General features: G+C 53.0%; 1 protein-coding gene across 1 annotated transcript in view; it reads left to right on the top strand.

Annotated features, from left to right (window-relative positions):
* Positions 1-20,746, top strand: part of TCERG1L (transcription elongation regulator 1 like) — a 206,868-nt gene that overhangs the window by 175,319 nt on the left and 10,803 nt on the right. The window contains exons 9-10 of the mRNA XM_032282028.1: positions 8,717-8,852; positions 19,118-19,207. Of these exons, the coding sequence (XP_032137919.1) occupies positions 8,717-8,852; positions 19,118-19,207 (226 nt within the window). The remainder of the gene's footprint in view (positions 1-8,716; positions 8,853-19,117; positions 19,208-20,746) is intronic.

The following is a 20,746-nucleotide window of genomic DNA, read 5'->3' as shown; positions in this document are numbered from 1 at the left end:
CATCACTACCATCATCATTACCACCATCACCATCACCACCATCACCAGCATCACTGTCACCACCATCACCACCATCACCATCACCATCACCACCATCACCACCATCACCACCAGCATCATCACCATCACCATCACCACCATCACCACCAGCATCATCACCATCACCATCACCACCATCACCATCACCATCATCACCACCACCACCACCATCACCACCATCATCATCACCATCATCACCATCACCACCATCACCATCACCATCACCACCATCACCACCAGCATCATCACCATCACCATCATCACCATCACCATCACCATCATCACCATCACCATCACCATCACCACCATCATCATCACCATCACCACCATCACCATCACCATCATCACCATCACCACCATCACCATCACCATCATCATCACCATCATCACCACCACCACCATCATCACCACCACCACCTTCATCACCACCACCACCTTCATCACCATCATCACTGTATCATCATCATCATCATCATTGTCATGAATGCTGTTTATAGACCAGCCATGGTGTTAATACTTTAAATGCATGATGTCAGTTTTCCCACCTGGACAGTGGGGTCGTGCTGATGATGAAATGAGGTTATGGAGGGATGCTGGGAGAAGGTTTGACACACTGGGCAGTCAATGGATATAAGGGATTCTTCTTATTTCATTTAATCCTTACAAGCAAATCCCAAGTGGTTGATATTATTATTATTTCCGCTTTATAGATGAAGAAATGGAGGGTTGGGGAAGTGAAGAGACTTTCTGGAGAGCACAGAGCACAGCGGTGGGGAAGCCCAGGTTCCTAGCTCAGAGACCAAACGTTTCATTCACGCCCAGCACCGCCTCCCAGCCCACCCTGAGATGCAGATCCTGCTGTTGTTGTCATTTGGGGATAAGAAGGTGGGGCTTGTAGAGGTCAGTGCAATGCACATCCACGGACGGGCGGCAATTATGATCCAGGCCAGCCGGGGGTCCAGCCTTGCTTTGGCCTTGACATCTTGCTTTTCATGCCTACACGGCATAGAGCTGAAAATAGCAAAACCATAGCACACTTGTCAAAAGTAACCTTGTTTTGTAAATTTCTCTGACAATGTTTTTCAATAAGAGTAGAACTCAGTGGCTACTCATTCAGAAGACTTACAGAAATGTGACAATAATTCCACGCTGGGCAAATCCCGGAAGTGTCACTCAAAAGGGCAAGGTGTGTGGTGCCAAGACAAGGGCTGGGGTGGGGCCGGCCTGGGGGACCAGGACTCCCACATGCTGTGAGAGGAAGGCTGGGGACCCTGGAACCATGTTCCTTTAGAAAGCAGAATCTGGAGCTCAGCTGCGTAGGATGCTCGTGGGTCTTATAGCATCTCAGCACCTCCTGCAGCTCAGAAGCCTGGCACCAGGCCCTGGAATTACAGCCTTGGAGACCTGTCAGAGGCCAGAGACCCTTGGGATGGTCAAATCCTGACCAAAGGGCCAGGCAATGTGTGCAGATATACATCACCTTATAGCGACAGCAAGGCAAGGAAAGAAGCACTCTGGTCCACGCCACAGTGACTGACAGAAGAGTGTCCCCTCACTCACCAGGAGCTCCCGCTGCAGGTTCAGCCTGATGTCATGACTTTACCTGGTCAGGCATCTTTTCCTCCAGGTGGCCTCCTCCCACTCATGCCCCAACTGGAACAACACATGATTTTCAAAAACACACCAAGGAAATTGTCACGGGGGAGTCTTGGGGTGTCTAGGAAGGCGCATTTGAGAAGACGGGGCAGGGCTTCAGCTCCGTGGTGTCCTGGTGGGAATAACCGTGCGCTCCAGAGGCAGCTCCAGGCAGGAACCCATTCCCACCCTGGCCAGAGGCAGCTCCAGGCAGGAACCCACTCCCACCCTGGCCAGAGGCAGCCCCAGGCAGGAACCCACTCCCACCCTGGCTCCTCAGGTGCTGCCCAGAGCTGTCTCTGCGCTCAGAGTGGCCACTGGCCAGGTAGGCAGAGAAGCAAGCGCTGAGTCAGGACTCGGGGCAGTCGGAGGCCAGGATGTGTCACTCTGCTCAGAGGCTCTGGGGTTCCATGTCACTGGGAGTAAAATGTCACAGCCCTGCCGTGGGCGAGGACACAGCAGGGCCTGGACCCCCGCAGTTCTCTGAGCACTGCCCCCCACCCCTCCTGTCACTGGCCTCCTTGCGACTGTCTCCGGAACATTCTGAGATGCTCCCACTTGAGGGCCCTTGCATAGCTGAGCCCTGAGTCTGAAATGTTCTCCCAGATGAGCACAGGGCTTCTCACCTCCTCCCAGGATCTGTCTGTGGGTGTCCTGCCTGCCTCGTGGTGGTCTCAGAACCTCCCTCAACTGCGTTCATTTGTTTGCTTTTGTGTGGGGCCAGTGAGTTCTGTAATAGACGAACAACCTGGAGGCTCAGAGCAACGAGGCAGGTTGCGCCTGTCGGGAGGACCACACTGTAGTCCCCACGGAAGTGCCTGCTGAGTGCAACTGAAGTGACTTTGATGGCACCCAAGTTCTGATAGCAGTTCTCTGACACCACCTGGGTGTCCTACGATTAAGTCTAATTCTGACACCAGCCACCCCGAGACACTGCAGACCCCATAGGGGAAGGGCTCGGCACCAAGAAGACCGTCGCCACCTCAGACAGTGCTGCAGGTGGGATTCCAGACCACCCCCACATCTGTCTGACGTGGCTACAAATTCTGGAACCCTCAAAACCCTCCTTCGGGTTTGACAATTTGCTAGAATGACTCATAAAACTCACAAAAAGTGATATGCTTACGATTACAGTTTTATTATCAAGGTGGCAAATTGGGAACAGCCAAATGGAAGAGACTTGGGGGGTGAGATCGGGAAGGGTCCCGAGGGCAGGACCCTCTGTCCCCCTGCGTTTGCCCTGCTGCCAGTGTGCTGATGTGTTCACCAACTAGGGCACTCTGGAACTCATTGTTCAAGGGTTTTATTGGGGTTTTATTACAGAGAAATGATTGATTAATTTATTGATTACTAGCAGGAAGATCGAATTCAGTCTCCAGCCCCTCTCCCCACCCTGGATGGCAGGTGGTGGGAGGGGCTGGACATTCCAGTCCTCTAATTTCAGGGCTGGTGTTTCTTGGCAGGCCAGCCCCTTCCTTGAAACTAAGAACCCAGTGAGTGGTCTTATTTGCGTGGCTAAGGTGTGGTATGGTGGAGAGGGTCTCCTTATGAATAACAGAGGTCACACCTAGCACTTAGGATATTCCAAGAATTTTTTGGAGCTCTCTGCCAGGAACTGGGAGTAAAGGCCAGATTAATTATTTGTTCTATCATCACCTAACATTTTAGGTTCCCAATCCATCCTTCCCAGCAAACCATGCTGTCAAAGGGCCCCCGGGGATGCTGGCAGTGTGTGGCACTGTGCAGCCACTTGTTAGAAGCGAGGCTGCAAGAGATGTCATTTATGATGAAACGAAACTGGAGTGAGGCCGGCTCGGCCTCTGGAAGCCGCCATGGACTGGCTGTCAGCAGACCCCTGATGGTGGCGCAGCACCTGCAGACTGAGGAGGCAGGCCGGGGCCAAGGGCAGCTCTCTCATCGTGCCCACACCCGGGCCTCACAGCCCATCACCAGCACGGTGTGTGGAGCCGTCCGTCTGCCGGGCTGCAGCTGGGAAACCTGCTAGAGGCCTGTGTCTGGCTCTTCCTGTGGAACATTTTTATGAACAAGCTGGATGAAGACGCAGGAGGCCTGTTCATCAGATTTATAGAACTGCGAAGCTGGGAGGCAGAGCTGATAAGTTGATGGCAGAGTCGAGATGTTTAAATATTTAATCAGGATGAAATTAACGGGATCACATTTGCATCGTAGAATTGCAGTATTGCCAGGCATTTTCAGATCATCTGGCCTGAGGCATGTATCTTACCATGAATAAGGTCCAGAGAGTTTCCGTATTCTGGTCAAGGTTGTACAGCAAGTCATCCTCACCTGCAAGGCTCAGAAACACCTTCACCTCATCACATCTGCAGTCAGGCTTCACCAGAACCAGGTCCTCACTCACACGCCAACACTTCCACCACCTCGGATGGCAGCTCGCTGGCAGAGCGACCCCATCTCAACCTGTGTCAGCATTTATTCCTCTTCCCTGCTCAAGTTCTGCCTTGGAGCCCTGGTCCACTAGAATGTCTGCTGTTTCTGCAGAGTCTCTCAAATGATCGTGTTAGTGAGAACACCCACCCGAAGCCAGCCATGGGGCCCCTCTGGCATTGACAGTCTCTGCACTATGTGTTTCAGCCCTGACACACCTGGTGCAGCTGAGGCTTAACATGTGTGTAACTAGTTCATGTCCCACTAGACTGTAAGCTCCCTGGGCAGTGAGGGGCTCCTTGTTGCAGCTACAGCCCTGCTGTGCGCCCTCAAGCTGGAGAGGGAGGGAAGGAGGGAAGGAGCAGCAGGGGTTGCTCTGAGGGGTTGATGCGGACCGTCTCACTCAATCCACAGGACAGCCCTAGGTGGGTGTTAGGACCACCTCACGGGAGCATGCTGGGGCTGAAGGCCTTGGTGCATTTCCGGACAGAGAGGTTTGGACCTTGATACACCCAGCTGGGCTGTCAGAGCCTCCGCCTGTCCGTGTAATGCTGTGACAAGGCAGCTGGGTGTCAGCCTGCGAGGGAGCAGGTGGGTGCCTCAGCCTGGCTGGGGAAACAGCGCCACACGCCCCCGTCCTCTGGCCTGGAGCCGGCAGCCGCTTGTGTCTGTCATCTGTCTGCCAGGGCAACGGTTCCGACCCCAGGGTGGCTCTGCAGAAAGGATCTGGGTGAAGAGAAGCACCTCTGAGGGTTCAGGGTGAGCTGTGTGGTCACACCAGGTGTGCACAGCCCAGAGACCTGAGTCCCCCCCAGCCTCAGATGGATCGTTAAAGTTTCTTGTTCACAAGGGGAAAATCGTGGCTGGCGTGGCAGTGCCCAGAACCCAGCTGCTCTGGGGCTTGGATTCGTGCATTTTACTGGATAATGTGCTGCCCTTTGCACACGTGGGCAAAATCAGAAAACCTCAGCTTTACAGACTTACCGGCATAGGGCAGATGCACGCATGCGCACACACACAGGCCCACTCACACACACACACACACACACACACACACACACACACACATACACACGAATCATTAACAGATAAACTGGCAAGCTCAGGGGCTGAGGGGAGGGACAGAACCAGGAGAAGGTAGACCCCCTGCTCAGGGGTGGGATGGTCACCACACAGAGGGGCAGCAGGCAGAGAGGGGCTGACCCTGGGCGTGAGGGCCCCCCCAGGGCTATGGCACCCAGATTGCGGGAGCACCTACTCTGGTTAAAGGTTGGCCCGAGACCAGGCCCCTTTCAACTTATACATAGGACCTGGAAAACTTCCCAGATCCGCGAGTTAACAAGGCTTCTGCGATGCGGTGAAGCTGCCTCCCCAGCTAGCCCCCTGCAGTGCCTGTGCCTATTAGTGTGCCCGCAGGGACGCCGCCTTCACCAGCAAGAAAAATGTGGCTTGAGCCAGCTTTACTAAAAGTATTAGAATTTGCTTTTCGTTAAAGGTGCAGGAGCCATTCAGCCATAAGAATATCAAAAATATATTTAGCTAGTTTGCATTTGCTTTTGCCCGATTCTAATTGAACTGATAGCCATGTGAAGGCATGCAGCAGTCCTAAATGAAACAGTTTGTTGAACAAGCTCTAAGACACCACCGCACAGCCCAGAATGTGCCAATTCTTCTTATTTCAAGTTGCAACAATACAGGCTTTGTTTCGCATTTCTATTTTTAACTAATGAAAATTTATTGCAGGGAAATCCTAATTATACCCTTGGAATATGATACAATTGGAAATCCACTGGTAATATTCTTTTCTCAAAATTCCATGTAATCACATAAGAAGCAGAGAATGTAAATGCTCCTGAAATAGTTGGTCTATAAATACAATTCTCTAATGGGCTGAGCAATCTTTTTATTTCTTTGCACATTTTGCATTCGTTGAGATTAATCCATATTGCAGCCCCTGTGAATGAAAACTGCTTGTTAGACATAAGGCATTGTGTGTTCTCAGCACGTCCTAAACATGGTCCTAAGGAACCTCCCAGGACCTTGGACAGACAGTGAGGAAACGCTTCTCACTTGGCAGGCGCTGGGAGACCTGGACGGCCGCGTCTGGCCACTAGATGACCACATGTACCTTTTCCTGTTTGTCCCCTTCCCTCCTCTCCAAATGAGGAAGGAGCATAATCTTTTTTATTTTTTTGGAGATGGAGTCTCGCTCTGTCACCCAGGCTGGAGTGCCGTGGTGAGATCTTGGCTCACTGCAACCTCCGCCTCCCGGTTCAAGCAATTCTCCTGCCTCTGCCTCCGGAGTAGCTGGACTGCAGGCGCACACCACCACACCAGGCTAATTTTTTTTATTTTAGTAGAGATGGGGTTTCACCATGTTGCCCAGTCTGGTCTCGAACTCCTGAGCTCAGGCAATCCGCCCGCTTCAGCCTCCCAAAGTGCTAGGATTACAGGCGTGAGCCAGTAGTGCAGTCTTTACCCAGCAGCCAAACCTCCGGGGGGAGGCCCACTTGGGCCGCATGAGCCTGCGTGGTGGAAGCCGTCCTGTGCATTGTAGGGAGTTTCCCAGCGTCCCGGGTCTCCACTCCCAGGTGCTGGTAACAGCTCCACAGTGTGGCAGCCACAAATGTCTCCAGACCTGGTCAGATGTCCCCTGGGGCAGAATCATCCTCAGTGAAGAACATGGTGCTATTGTCAAAACCAGAGCGGACAGCAGTTAAAGCCATAAAAACAGATCGTATTCAAGACCGTTGCAAAGGAGGAGAAGAAACCAGGCCCAGTTCCACATTTGGCTTGGACAGGCAGGAGCTGGTAGCCACGGTCAGGGTCGGGGGTGAGTGGATGGAAAATTACCAAGAACGGACCTCGGGGATGGGGCGGTTCTGGCTGAACCAGCCTCAGCGCATTCTTGCTGAGTCAGACCTGGGGGCGGTGGAGGATGAGGAACCTCATAAGGTGTCCAGGTGATCAGATCCAGAGAAGGATGGGGAGATGATGGCTCATCAATTTAGCAGGACTGTTGCTCAAACTGGGCAGTGCAAAGGTGAGCACGCAAGTTCCAAATCCTAGGCCTACTGTAGCGTTCAGGGGAGCTTGGGGGGACTGTGGCCCAGGAGAGACTCTCGCCTCTAGACCAACATCAGAAAGCCCAGACTATGGTTCCAGAAACTCAAAGTCCAGATCCCGGGGTGAGCTGGCTTTGAAAGGAGTGGGTAAGGTCCAGGCCTTTTAGGTGCACATTCCTGCCATGCGTACGTCTCCAAGCACTTAGGCGGCTCCCAGAATGCAGGAGGCACTCAGCCCCTGCTTGTGAGTGGGCTCCTCTTCATGGATGCTGGGTGAGCTCGACCTGAGTGCAGCAGGAAATGAGGGAGCTCTCAGATGGGTGGTCCGATGCTGGAATTGCCACGAAACCACCAGGGAACTGTCGTTTTGAACAGTCACTGCCCTGGGCCTGGCCTTCAGTAGGTGGAGCACGGCCAGACCAGGCCAGGAGCAGGCCCACGAGGGCTCAGCGTGGTTGGAGCGAGGGTGAGCCGAGCCTGCGTGGGTTGAGTCTGCCCATCATGGAGAACAGACTGCACCCTGAGAGGCAGGCGGTGGCTGATGGACCTGTTCCCTGGCAGGGCCAGGCAGAAGGAGGGAGGCCAGACACAAGAACAGTGTCTACATTTGGCCAGACACTTTCTTCCAGCAGCATTTAGTTTTTTTTTTAAAGGATATTTCTAGCTGTTTCTTAGAATCCAGTGTAGTACTATAGAGATCTATCAGTGTGCAGTTAAAATAATGCAAGGTGCCAAGTGGGTACTTGAGACAGGCAGGCCTCCAGCACTCCATCCACAGGAGTAGCGTCCCCACCTCCCTGCCCTCATGGTTCAGAAGGCAGCACTGGTAGGCCACCCAGCCTGGCAGGGTCGTCTCATGGGGTCCCTCCCTCCCTGCCTGCCCTGGGTTCCACCTTGTGCAGCTCCTGCTGCTGCCCAGTGTCCGGGGCCTTGGCAGGAGCTGCCCCTCTGCTGCAGGAGGGAAACTTCCCCAGGGCCCTGGTGACCCCATTCTCCACTGTCCTCTGTGCCCATAGAGGGCCCCAGCCTCCTTCTTTGTCACGGGAGTTTCCCTTTGGGGCTAGATCTCAGGACGTAGCTGGTTCTGCACATAACCATCTTCCAGGTGTTTGTCCAGAATGAAGGGGCTGCGAGTGAGTGAAATGATTGTTCAGGTGAAAAGCCTGCTCCTTACCCCTTCACCACCCCATCTCTGCAGTGGCAGCTGATGCCTGGCTTCCCTGCTGTGGGCCGTGGGCAGCACGGGGAGCTGAAGTGAAGGTCTGCCCAGCAGCCATGCTGGTTGGCAGCTGGGGTGTGGTTTCACCCGCACCTGAACTGCAGCTTCTCACAGCTGGCCTGGGGCTGAGGCTTCAATCCCAGCCTCCCACCCAGAACACAGCCACTCCCCGTGCCTGCCGAGGGCAATCCTTCCACCTCTGCTGGGGAGACTGAATCAGGCTTTACAAGGAGTTGTCAAAGAGACTGTGCTTCTGAAAGAGTTCCCTTCAGTAGGGTTTGTAAAGGTTGCCATAAAAACCAGCGGGGTCCCCACGGGCACATCTAACTCTCTGCGCCTTGTGTCCCTGAAGGACTGAAGGCTGCGGGAGTCCCAGGCCAGAGGAGGTGAAGAGAGAGGACAAAGGCACAAGGACACCGCCCCCACAGATCCTCCTGCCCCTGGAGGAGCGTGTGACCCACTTCCGAGACATGCTGCTGGAGAGAGGGGTAAGGCGCAGTGGCCGTGGGGTGCGTCCTGCAGGAGACCCTGGGGAACAGCATCTGAGCGGTTGTCCTCACCTGAGGGACACCTCCTACTCACTAAGCTCCTGTCCCCACCCGAGGGACACCTCCTCCTCACTAAGTTCCTGGTTGGGCTGAGTGACTGTCCTGGCCTGCGGGATGTCTCCTCCTTGCTGAGTTCCTGATCCAGCTGAGCGAGGAGCAGGTGCTTAGTGAGTGGAGGCTGAGGGCGAGCCCATGTGGAGAGGAGGCCCTGCTTTGCCTCTGAAGGGAGAAAGACGCCTTTGTGGCTTCTCCTGTGGGCGTGAGGCCTGAGAGGCAGGCAGGCGAGGTCCACGGGGAGGGCCTGGTCCTGGGTGGCCTGAGGGAGCCTCCACTGTGCAGATGAGGTTCCCGGGGGAGCTGGGCCAGGTCACGGTGCAGCTTCCCCAGGGGTTGTCCATGCCACCCAGGTGGGACTCCCACACCTATGGGTGACCGTGACTGTTTTTAGTAAAATTAGGATGTCTTAAGTGTAGCTGATTTCCAAACCTCACTTTGAATTGGGGGGCAGGGGGAATTTTATATTCAGATCTCCTTCCACTGACTGTCATTTCCTGCTTTGGCTGCTGGATATAAAATGAGCTGGAAGCAGTGTTCCAGCCCGGTCGGATTTCCTCACAAAGTAAGGCTGAATGCAGATGGCAGTGACGGGCCCCACGTGTGAGGTTATTTATATGAACACAGCAAATGGCCTTTCAGACTGAAAAGCAGGTTTCCTCTGTAGTCAGCACCCATTCCCCAGGCTGCTTCCTGGCCCCCCACAGCCATTGCTGCTGGGAACTCCCAGGGTCCTGGAGAGACGGGGCAGGGGTGCAGCTGCCGTGGGGCCCAGCTCCCTGCAGAACAGGGAGGTCTGAGCAGAACACTCACAGGGTTAGGGCCGGGGTGCTGTCCGGGGTCTGGGTTAAGCTTTTGAGGAGCAGGAAAAATTGAGCAACTCCTACCCCTTAGGAATTTTAAGGAGGAAGGGGCTGCAGGGGAGGTGCCACTGGGCGCTCCCCATGTGCCTTCGAGGACTCCTTTTCATCCTGGTGGACGGCCCGATGCCCAGGTGTCCAACCAGTGACTGGGCCGCCCTCTCACAGGGAACTTGCTTACCTCGGCAGATGCCCCTGCGGCTGTGCCTTACCAAGAGAGCCACCATCTAGGAGAGTGGGAGCAGGGTCCGCTTCGGGGGTGTCACTGGGTGAGAGGCAGGAGAGGCCGTTTTGTGCCCACAGGCCCATGTGCAGGCGGTTCCCACTCCTTCTGCTGTGCCCCTCCCATTGCCTCCAATTGCAAGGCCCTTGTGGAAATGGCCGTAGTTCTGAGTTTCTAAACAGCCCTGGCCAGTCTGGCCTGGTTGGATTATCTGCTGGGAGACACGGCACATCTCCCCTGAAACATGCTGGCATTGTGAACATTTGGGAAATTGAATAAAAATTCATTTTTTCTTATTAATATCCAAGTTTTCCATCTCTTTGTTTTGGAAATGAGCCAGGCCCAATTTACCAGCACGGTTTCAAACTAAGCCACCTGCCCGAGGCCAGCCTGCTCGTCCCAGGCAGGGATGCTGGCAGGCTCAGCTGACACGGCCTCCTGAATTTCTCCAAATGGCCCTGGTTGAGAGATGCTACTAATGAGATTTTGAGTGCCTTCTTACCGCATTGAGGATGGGTGATTCGTTTCAGCTTCTTCTTCTCAGATTATTGTACAGGAATCAACAAAATCATCTGAATGTGAAGCAGTAAACTCAGCATTGTGTGTTTGCCCCGAGAGAAAGAGACGGGGGTGAACCTCGGCCTGGGGCTTATGAGGATTCTCAGGAGAGGCCGCACACTGCTCATGAGTAGAGAAGATCAATCCAAATTTACTGCCAATATCATAAAGCAATGCCACCATTTACGACTTTTCAGCTTTATAAAATATGCCCGTGGATTTGCTCATGCTCAGGAGGATTTGATAGCTAAACCCAAACGGTTTCTGGGTGCTTACCAGGGGGGCACTGAAAGGCCGCTTTTTCATGGACTGAGTGATTAACAAGATTTTTTACTGCATTTGTTCAATACTTCAGTTCAGAAATTCATGGACTTCTGGAGTGATGGAGGGTGGGCCCTGGGGTTTTTAGTAGTCTAAAAAGGGCGGAGTTTGGGCTGTGCCATGGGGGTGTGCCCTGGGGCAGCGGGTGAAGGTTTTGTAGAATGTAAATGATGGTTCAGCAGAAGGTTTGCTTTTTGTTTTGTTTTATTTTTGTTTTTTTCTTACTGGTACAAACCCCAAAGAAGCTTTCTTTAAAAACTTTAGTCCATCAGGAGGAAGTTTCATTGAACAGCAGGTTCTTGATTTAATCCTGCTGTTTAGGTGAATATATTAGAGATATTTTATTAAGAACATTTTCTTTCTGCAAAGTATCTCTCAGAAGTAGGTGATGCTCACCCAGGGGCCAGGAGAGAAAGTCCTTTTGAGAAGACTGGATTTTGATTTAGGAACTCAGGAGCTGTCTTTTGTCCTTTCAGAGGTCCCTCTTCGGGTGACCCTGGTATGATCATTAGGGTTCTCGGGATCATTAGGGCTTGTGGGAGGCACAGTGGGACCTGGGGGATGGGGGAGAGAGTCCTGGGAAGGGTTCTGCTGGGCGTGGGCTGGAGCATCTGGGCTCAGAGGGGCCAGGTGGGCTGCGGATCCAGAAGGCATTTCCAGGGCAGTGGGGGAGCAGGAGCTGCAGAAATGGAGCAGCAAATCTGGACGAGCTTGGGGACAGGGGCATGGCCCAAGTCTTCAGCCCCTGGCCCTGGAAGCAGAGGTTCTGGGCTGAGGCCCAGGGAGATTTACGAACTCTCTTCATGTGGCCACTGGGAGTGCAGCATGGCCGGGGCCCATTCCCCACTCTTAGTGGTCTCAAACTTCTGTGGCTCCAGCAGAGGCCTTTGGTCAGTTTTCCTGAGACCAGGGGAGACAGGAAGAGACAGGAGAGATGGAGATGGCAGGAAGGGGAGGGAGGGCGCCCTCACACCTCGGAGCAGTGTGACTTGTCTGCCTGTCTGTCTTCTTGTGTTTTCAACACAATGTGAAATAATATAACATAATGTTCCCTAGGGGCTTTATTCATTTATTTACATTAGTGAATTCCACGCAGGCCCCAGATAACTAATGGCAGCCTGTCCTCTGCCCACGGGGCCTGGACGAGGGGAGGGGCAGGCTGTGAGAGGAAATCGTGATTGTATTTCAAAGGTCCAGCTGCAGGGTCATCAAGAGAGGAGGGTAATGGTGACAGATTGCTTCCTTCCGCAGGGCGTTTGCACTCGTAAAAGCCAGAAGGAAAAATCACCTCTAATTTGATTAACACTTCAGATTCCAGGTCTATTATGGCCATTTTAAGATACAAGGAAGTAAAAGTAAATACATTTGGTTCGATAATCAAATGTGTTCAAAACATTAGCTTCCAGGACTTTCACAAAAGTAGCCAGGTTTTGGCTTGAGATGGAAGTTAGCCACACGTGGGGGACCCTGTATGACCCAGCCTTCCTTGAGGAGCAGAGACTGCAGCGGCTGTCCCTGGGACACCCTGAGGACCACATCAGGAGCCATGAATGGGTGGGGGTGCAGACAGACGGATGCACAAAGGTGAGCCCAGCCCCGGCGTCAGGGAGGGAGCTTGCGTGCCTCCAGCTCTCCGTGGAGAGGCCGTGGACTGCGCCCCTGACCTGAGGCCCCTCCAGGCTGGGGCTTTATCCTCCAGTTCAGGACTGGCAGGCACCATCCTTTTGCCAGCTTTCACCCTTTTCTCTGCTCATGAGGATCCCTGCCATTTTCTGTGATCAAAGGACTGAAAAATACTTGAGAGCCTCTTTTGGTTTTAAAGATTGAAGGCAGCTTCTGTTACATGCATGGGGCACTTCCAGGACTTTGACGTCCCACGTGTGGCTGAGCCGTCCCCAAGCTCTCGGCCACTTTACTTGAATGGAACCCCCTTTTCTTGGTGCTGAGGTGTCCCCCGGAACAGGGCATGATGAGCTTCTCAGTCTTCAGAGAGGCTTTTGGGGAAGCTGGGACTGCAGTTACAGCCGGTTTTCTCTGGTGTTGTTTTGTGAATGGTGACCTTTTTCTTCTTTATATCCAAGGTCTTGGTTGCCTTCCCAGGGCTGAGGTGCCTGCCTTCCGATAGGGCCTCACCCTGGCGCATCCGCAGCTGGAGGCATGGACAGCGCTGCGCTGCGGCGGTGCTTGGGGCCTCTTCTCTGCTGAGAGTCTGCTCCAGCCGGTGTGGCTGCTCAGGGAAGCCTGGGCCTGGGAGCCGCTCATGGCTCGGCTGACCAGAGAAACAGCCACCTTAACGCTGGGAGGGAGCCGGGCCAGACCGCCAGGGCCCTGAGCACACAGCTGAATTGTGGACTCAGTCGCGGGCTCCTGAAGGAGAAGTTTTAGGTGTGGGTTGAGGAGGTGACGAGGCAGGGAGGGGCGGTTAGGAGACAGCCGTGGCTGTCCCAGAGCCAGATGACCATGGCCACATGCTTTGCCGGTGAGGTCTTCATCGTACCACCTGATCTGGAAAACAGTTTTGGGTTCTCCAGGCCAGGTCCTCGCCACTGAGAGGACGTTGAAAACAGCTGTGAGAGGGACAGCCTGGTTCCTGTGGCTGCGGGGAAGGTGCAGCGTCCCCTCCTGCACCTCAGACTCCTGGTGCCCGTCCAGGCGTCACTTTCCAGCAGTGATGCCTGCGGGCTCAGACGGTGCCACCCGGTGACCTGCAGTCCAGGACGCCCACTGCCAACCGGCCACTATCTGCAGGGTGATGCTTGGGCGACTTCTGTTTGGTGGTGGCACCTGCCAGGATTGGAAACTCTGCCCTGGCCAGCAGCCACACGGTGCCTCCTCTGCAGCTCCTCTGGCTCCTGCGCTTCCAACAACCAGCTCCCGCTTCTCTCACTGTGAAAATCAGAGGTAATCGATTGTAACACAGACACTAATGAGGGAACCGGGGAGCTGCAGCCAGTGCTCCCAGGGGGAGAAGAGAGAGTCCCACTGCAGGAGGCTGAGAGTGGAGGAAAGGGCACATCTCCAGCCCAGCCCAGGTGACCTCCAGTCCCCACTCTTGTGATTCAGACAGGGTGGAGCGCCGGCCCTGGAACAGTGACCAGATGAAAATGTGCATCGCGGGACCAGCAACGCGGGCCTCGGACAGAGTCAGACCCTCTCCCTCCAACCCAGGGGACTGAACAAGACCCTGCTGCTCTCCCATCGAGGTGGCTGCAGCATTCACAGACATGGCCATGGTCACAGCCACAGTCACGTCGTCTGCAGGGGACAGAGGACAGGCGTGTGGAGACGTGCACCAGGATCGCTGTCACTGTTCACCAGGGGCTGATGTCAGGATGCAGAACGCAGTGAGGAAGGGGGCGGAACCACGAACTTCTGCAGGAAAGGGTCTAAGGTTTAGAAGCAGCAGCAGAAATACACATGTGAAGGAGATTCACTGGCCACCAGTCAGCGAACTGCAGGAAAGGGTCTAAGGTTTACGCAAGAATTCAGGTTTTTAAGGACTAAGTCACATATAAAATGCCTAAGAATCAAAGAAGTATTAGTCAAGAGGAAAGACAGAGGTCTCTACTGAGCCATGGAGACCGCCGAAAGGAACAGCACGCCCTGGTGTCGGGACAGGATTCTAAGCCCCTCTCACCCCGCACCAGGCCACTGTGCTCCCCTGGACCGTCCTCCCCTTGAGCGTGGGCGGGGCTGGTGCCACACCCCTGGTGATGTTGCACCGTGTTGTGTAAGACTCAGCCTTAGCCAGGGGGAGATTCTCTTGCTGGCTTGAAGAGCTGCCCCACCGTGAGGCCCTGGGGAAGCATTTGCAGGCGGCTGCCTGGAGCTGAGATTGGCTTCCGGCTGGCTGAAGACATGGCAGGCTTCAGCCCTGCAACCACAAGACCTGAATTCTCCCAACATCCAGTGAGCTTGGAAGAGGACCCCAAGCACCAGATGAGAACAAAGCCCCTGCCAGCACCTCATCTCAGCCCAGTGGGATCTGGGTCGAGGAGCCCAGTGTCCCCACGCTGGACTCAGGACCCACACAGGGCATGGAGTCACATGAGGTGGTGCTTGTGAACCACTGAGTTTGAAGTAATTGGTTAAGCAGCAGCAGAAGCTCACATGTGAAGGAGCTTCACTGGCCACCAGTCAGCGACCTGTCTGGGGCTGCTGGACAGAACACCCACGCACACAGCAAATCATCTGAAGTGGGTTTGTTCCCCGCAGACAGGAGCGAGGGTGATAGGAGACTAGGGAGCCTCATGAGCCCGTCCCCCAGGCCCAGGAAAGCTGCGAGGGAGTACTGAGCCTCATCTGCATGTCCACTGTAACCAAGGGACTCCGGAAAGCAGCCCGCAATGAGTTTTGTACCCTGGGGTCCTGTGAGCCACTGGGCTACAGCTTGAAGGATGTCTTATTTCTGGGGTGGGCCCCACACAAAGCCTGGGTGTTCTCGGTGTGTTGCATTCCCAGCGCACTCCAGCCGTTCTGGAGAGACACAGGCTGGAAGCAGCCGGGTTTGTCCACGGCCACCCAGAGAACAGTCCTGCAGCACAGCCAGACGTGAGATACACAGCTCGCTGCCTGCTCAGTTGACGGCTTTTCTTTCTCTGATTGTTCTGCATTGTTGGACTTCCTCGGTGGTGGTGGTGGTACTGTGCGTGTGTGTGTGTGTGTGTGTGTGTGTGTAGGCACACCTGTGCATATGTGCATCAGTGTGTGCATCTTTGTGTACATGTGTGCATTTGCACAATATGTACCTGTGCATGTGTTCATGTGTGACTGTATGTGTTTGTTAGCGTGTCCTGTGTGTTCATGTGTTTTCATGTGTGTGCAGCTGCATGTGTACATGAGCCTGCATGTGTAGTGTGTGTGCTTATGTGTGTGTACAGTCACACACACACACACACACACACACACGTGCAATCTCTGCCCCAAGGAATGTACTCTCTGGGTGACGTGTTTCTCACAAGCTTGGGAATGTCAGGCTTCCCTCAGAAGCAGTTCACAGGATTCCTCATCCCCATGGCTGTCAGGACCCTTTCTTTGGAAGAATTCCTGTGCCCATCTGGAGGACAGGGAAAGACCCTGTTTCACACATGGCTCTTCAGCTTTCCCTTCAGCACTGACCTCGGTCCTGGGTCCTCACCCGGCCCCCTCCCAGCCACTGTATTCTGACCCTTCCTTGAACTGTCCCTGACATGAGACAGTTGGTTTTATCATTGTAAGTTGTAATCATTGTAGAGATGGCTTATGTGACCTTCTATATAGATTATAAATCTGTTTGCATGTAAAAACTATCCATCGTTAATTGAAAAATTATTTTATTCTACTTCTAGAACTCCAAAATTTTCAAGAAGCTGGTGTGGTTATGCCACACAGGGTCTAATCCTCTTCTGCTCTTCCTGCAGAGCTGGGACCATGGGGGTGTGCACAGGCCCTTGTGAGATGGGTGTGTGCCATCTGGCTGGGCTGAGTGGAGCTGCCCATAGCTTCCCTAACAACCCCAGATGCTCCTGTGGGCACGTGCACGTGGTCAAAGCTAAAGGGGCCCATTCTGCCTGGAGACCCTCCCAGTGCCGCCACCCCACCCTGAGCCTCAGCAGTGCTTCACTGTGTCCTCACTCAGTGGAGGGGAATCCCTGGGTGGACCCTGGGTCATCCCACCCAATAAAAGAGCTCATGGGTATTACAGAAAAGGCTTTAATTTGATAGTTAAAGACAGAAATTGCCAGTGAAGAAAAGTAATCTGTTATACCATAAAAATAAAGCACATGTTTATTGAAATAGAACCTCTATGAGGAGTATTTTAAGCATGTGAATGGGATTCTGTTTTTGTAAACTTTCAATTCCTTTCCCCTCCCTGACCCTCCCAGGTATTCAGCCACTGCCCGGATCCCAGGGTGGTCTTCCTCAAACGCGTGTCCCATCTGAATTTCCTTCTCCCCTGTCTCTGAAAAGAACGCCCAGCCTCCTAACCAGGTCTCAGCCTGCCGTGTACCTCAGCCTCTGTCTCTGCTGCCTCTTCCTGCTCCTTCATGGCTCTGGCATCCCTGGGCATGTTCAACCTTTTGCAATTCCTGCATTCCCAATGGTTCATGACCCAGCCTTTGCCCACACTGCCAGCTGGTTCTAGAATGCCCCCCAGCCCCCTTTGTGAACACTGAGGAGTATTCATGTTCCAAAGTCACAGCAATCTAGAAGCTGCCTCCTCCCCAGGCTGCTGTGGGGCCCTGCCATGTCCCACTGGTGTCCAGGTCTGTCTCTGCCATCTAGTGTCCGGGTCCTAGTGCCATCTCGGGAGTCTGTTAGCTACTCACCAGCATTACCCTAGGCCATGGGCTTCCTGATTTATTTTCTCAGGAGCCTCAACACCCAGCTTGGGGCCCAAGACACAGTCGGTACGTTGTCCCTGTTTTTAAATGAATGCATTTATATTCTAAATGTTTTAAACATTCCCCTGCTCTATCAGCTGAGAGTCTAGAAGCAATGACATGTCTCTAGCAACCACCCCACCCGTGCCCAGATCTTAGTTTCTCTAAGAGCCAAGGCTTCTTGGAGAATTGATCGGTACAATGGCTAAGGCGGGACAGGCAGAAGATGAGCCTGGAGCACCCTTAGTGGCAGAAAGTAAAGAGATGCCCCAAAGAAACAAATGATGAGCACCTGTCAGAGGGACGCGGGAGCTGGGAACCCGCCGCCGGAGCTCGCCGAGGCCAACGTGTTAGAAGCTGAGCAGGAAAAGAAGCAGAGTCACGCTGGAGTCCAGCTCCAGGCTGGGCTGGATACCCATGAGTCCATAGCAACATAAATAAAACACTGAGTGTGTAAGTAATGCGGAGGCACGGACGAGCGTCCACCCAGAACGTTTCCTGGTCACTCATTAGCAACTTCTCCTCCTCGGAAGCGGAGCACAACCCGTGCCCCTAAGTGTGGGCTGCGCATGGCGACGTCCTTCCAGAGTGGACAGCACGGAGAGGAGGGCTTCGCCATGGGGAGACCTCAGCCAGTCGGTCACGGCCACCACTGTCGGGGAGGAGTCCTGTCAGCAGTGTGTACCCCGCTGTGACGTGATGGGAATGGCATTTACAGCTAGTGCTTGACTTACGACCACAGTCAGGACCACGGACCGGTCGTAACACAATTCGGTCGTAAGTTGAGTAGGCTATATGTACAGTTGAAATGGTGCACATGGAGATGGTAGTGCTGCTGGAAGCTGGTCCGCACTATCGTACGCCCAGCTGGGCAACGTTTGCGCTGCCAGGCGCGGAGCAGTCGTGGCTAGCGATTGTGGTCTTAAAGTCAAATGGTCGTAAGTTGCATAGGTCGTAAGTCGATCAACACCTGTACCTGTGAGGTCTTCCTCCCAAAGCCCACGACCCCAGGCTATTTATGAGGAAACCCTCAGACAAATCCCAACCAAGGAGCGTCCTGCAGGGCACCTGACCAGGGCTCGTCAAACCATCATGGTCATCAAAGGCAAGGGCCATTTGAGACCCTGTCACAGCCGAGGGGAGTCCAAGGAGATATGGCGGCTGAGTGTGACAGGGTCCTGCGCAGAAACAGAAAATTGGGTAAAACCTAAAGAAACCTGAATAAATGCAGACTGCTGCTAGTAATGACGTGTCAGTGCTGGTGGTGACAACCTTACCTGCTCATACGTTAAAGATATGAGAGATTGGGCATGAGGATATGGCAACTTTCTGTAATATTCTTGCAAAATTTTGGTAAGTCTAAAACTATTGCCAACAAAATAATTCATTTTTTAAATGACCTACTTAAAAGAGGTTAAACGGTGATTACAAATCAACTGAACTCAGCCTGTTTCCAAGACATGGTTCTTTGTTATGGCCTGTAGGGGTTCTGAAAATTTTTACAAATATAGCTTCTCCTTTTGAGATGGGGTGTTTCAGAATGCCACACCTCCGCAGATATAACTGAAGTTTCAGAACAGGGACACAGCCCTGGAAGATACTCAAGAAGGAAATGGTCACGAGTCTACAAATTAAGTTTTCTGATGTTCTAGGTATTGATTTTCTCGGAAAGTTTGGCATGTGTAGCGCTTATGCAGCACGGCATCGCTGAACGTGTTGTGCCTTAGTGCTGGTTTTCTTATTTGTTTTTAACCATGGATCATTTCAGCACAGTGCCTGGCTCAGCATTAGATGCTAACAGCAACTCTATTGAATATCTTTCTTTAGGTATCAGCATTTTCTACCTGGGAGAAAGAATTACACAAAATCGTGTTTGACCCACGCTATCTCCTGCTCAACTCTGAGGAACGAAAGCAGGTAACGTGGCGGGAAGGCACTTTGACTGCAGAGACACAGCGTCAACACCGCGCTGCTTCCGAGGCTTTTTGTTGCTGAAAAACAGACACTTGTGCTGTGAATTTGGCCAGTGGGGAGAGTTGCAGCTCGGGTACTGTCGCTTGCAATCTTGTGAACAGAAGAGTTAGGGGACTGACGAAGGTTATCCTGGTCGTTATTCTTACCTCACCATTTGGTTATGACCCTGTAAGACAAATACTTTTGAAGATGAAAATATAAATTTTAGGAACATCAACCCTCATTCCAAATGACAATAACTAATATGTTAAAAATACTAAATACTGAAGGTATTATATAAAAATAGTGAAACAGGTGGTCTTATGTAAGACCTGAAGGTTTTGTGTTCTTAAAATCTTATCTAATATGAAAATTGTCAGGATCAAAATGAAGTCACTAATGTTATGAAAACTCTGGCAAATAGAATGGGGGAAGGCCAGGGAGAGGGCGTTCTCAGACATGGATACCTGATCACTAAAAAGACTACAAGACCCACAGCCTTGCACATAAGGCCGTCAAAACTTTTTTTTTTTTTTTGAGACAGGGTGTCACTTTGTCACCCAGGCTGGAGTGCAGTGGTGCCGCCTCAGTTCATTGCAACCTCTGCCTCCTGGGCTCAAGCCATCCTCCCACCTGAGCCTCCTGTGTAGCTGGGATACAGGCACCAGCCACCACGCCTGGCTAAGCTGTATACTTTTTGTAGACACAGGGTTGCTCTATGTTGCCCAGGCTGGTCTTGAACTCCTGGGATCAAGCAATCCTTCCACCTCGTCCTCCCAAAGTGTTGGGATCACGAGCATGGGCGACCGCACCTGCCTCATCACAGCCTTACACATAGAAGGCCCTTCTGCAAGGACGCCCGCCCAGCAACTGCCTGTCCAACCTTGACTGCCTTTGTCCTGTTGTGGATCTCTGCAGTCAAAGATAATTATTTCCAAACAATTATTTAATCCTCTCATTTTTTCCCTTAAAAATCATTGTCCTTTTTTACTTCCCCAATGGCATGTGTACTTTCATTGCAATGATCTCTTCCCGAATCAGCAATCATTTACTTTTAAAGAGCCTCTTTCTGCTTGTTCTTAGGATGACAATAATAGTAATGAAATAGGAGTGGTCCAGAGAACAGTACCAGCACAGGACAGGGTGGAGGCTCTAGAGGGCAGTACCAGCACAGGAGAGGGTGGAGGTTCTAGAGGACAGTACCAGCACAGGAGACGGTGGAGGTTCTAGAGGGCAGTACCAGCACAGGAGAGGGTGGAGGTTCTAGAGGGCAGTACCAGCACAGGAGACGGTGGAGGTTCTAGAGGGCAGTACCAGCACAGGAGAGGGTGGAGGTTCTAGAGAACAGTACCAGCACAGGAGAGGGTGGAGGTTCTAGAGGGCAGTACCAGCACAGGAGAGGGTGGAGGCTCTAGAGGGCAGTACCAGCACAGGAGAGGGTGGAGGCTCTAGAGGGCAGTACCAGCACAGGAGACGGTGGAGGTTCTAGAGAACAGTACCAGC

The sequence above is a fragment of the Sapajus apella genome, unplaced genomic scaffold, assembly GCF_009761245.1.
Source record: "Sapajus apella isolate SASKATOON/1434 unplaced genomic scaffold, GSC_monkey_1.0 scaffold13, whole genome shotgun sequence".
NCBI lineage: Eukaryota > Metazoa > Chordata > Mammalia > Primates > Cebidae > Sapajus > Sapajus apella.
Note: the sequence above shows the minus strand (reverse complement) of the source record. Positions and strands in the feature narration are given on the sequence as shown.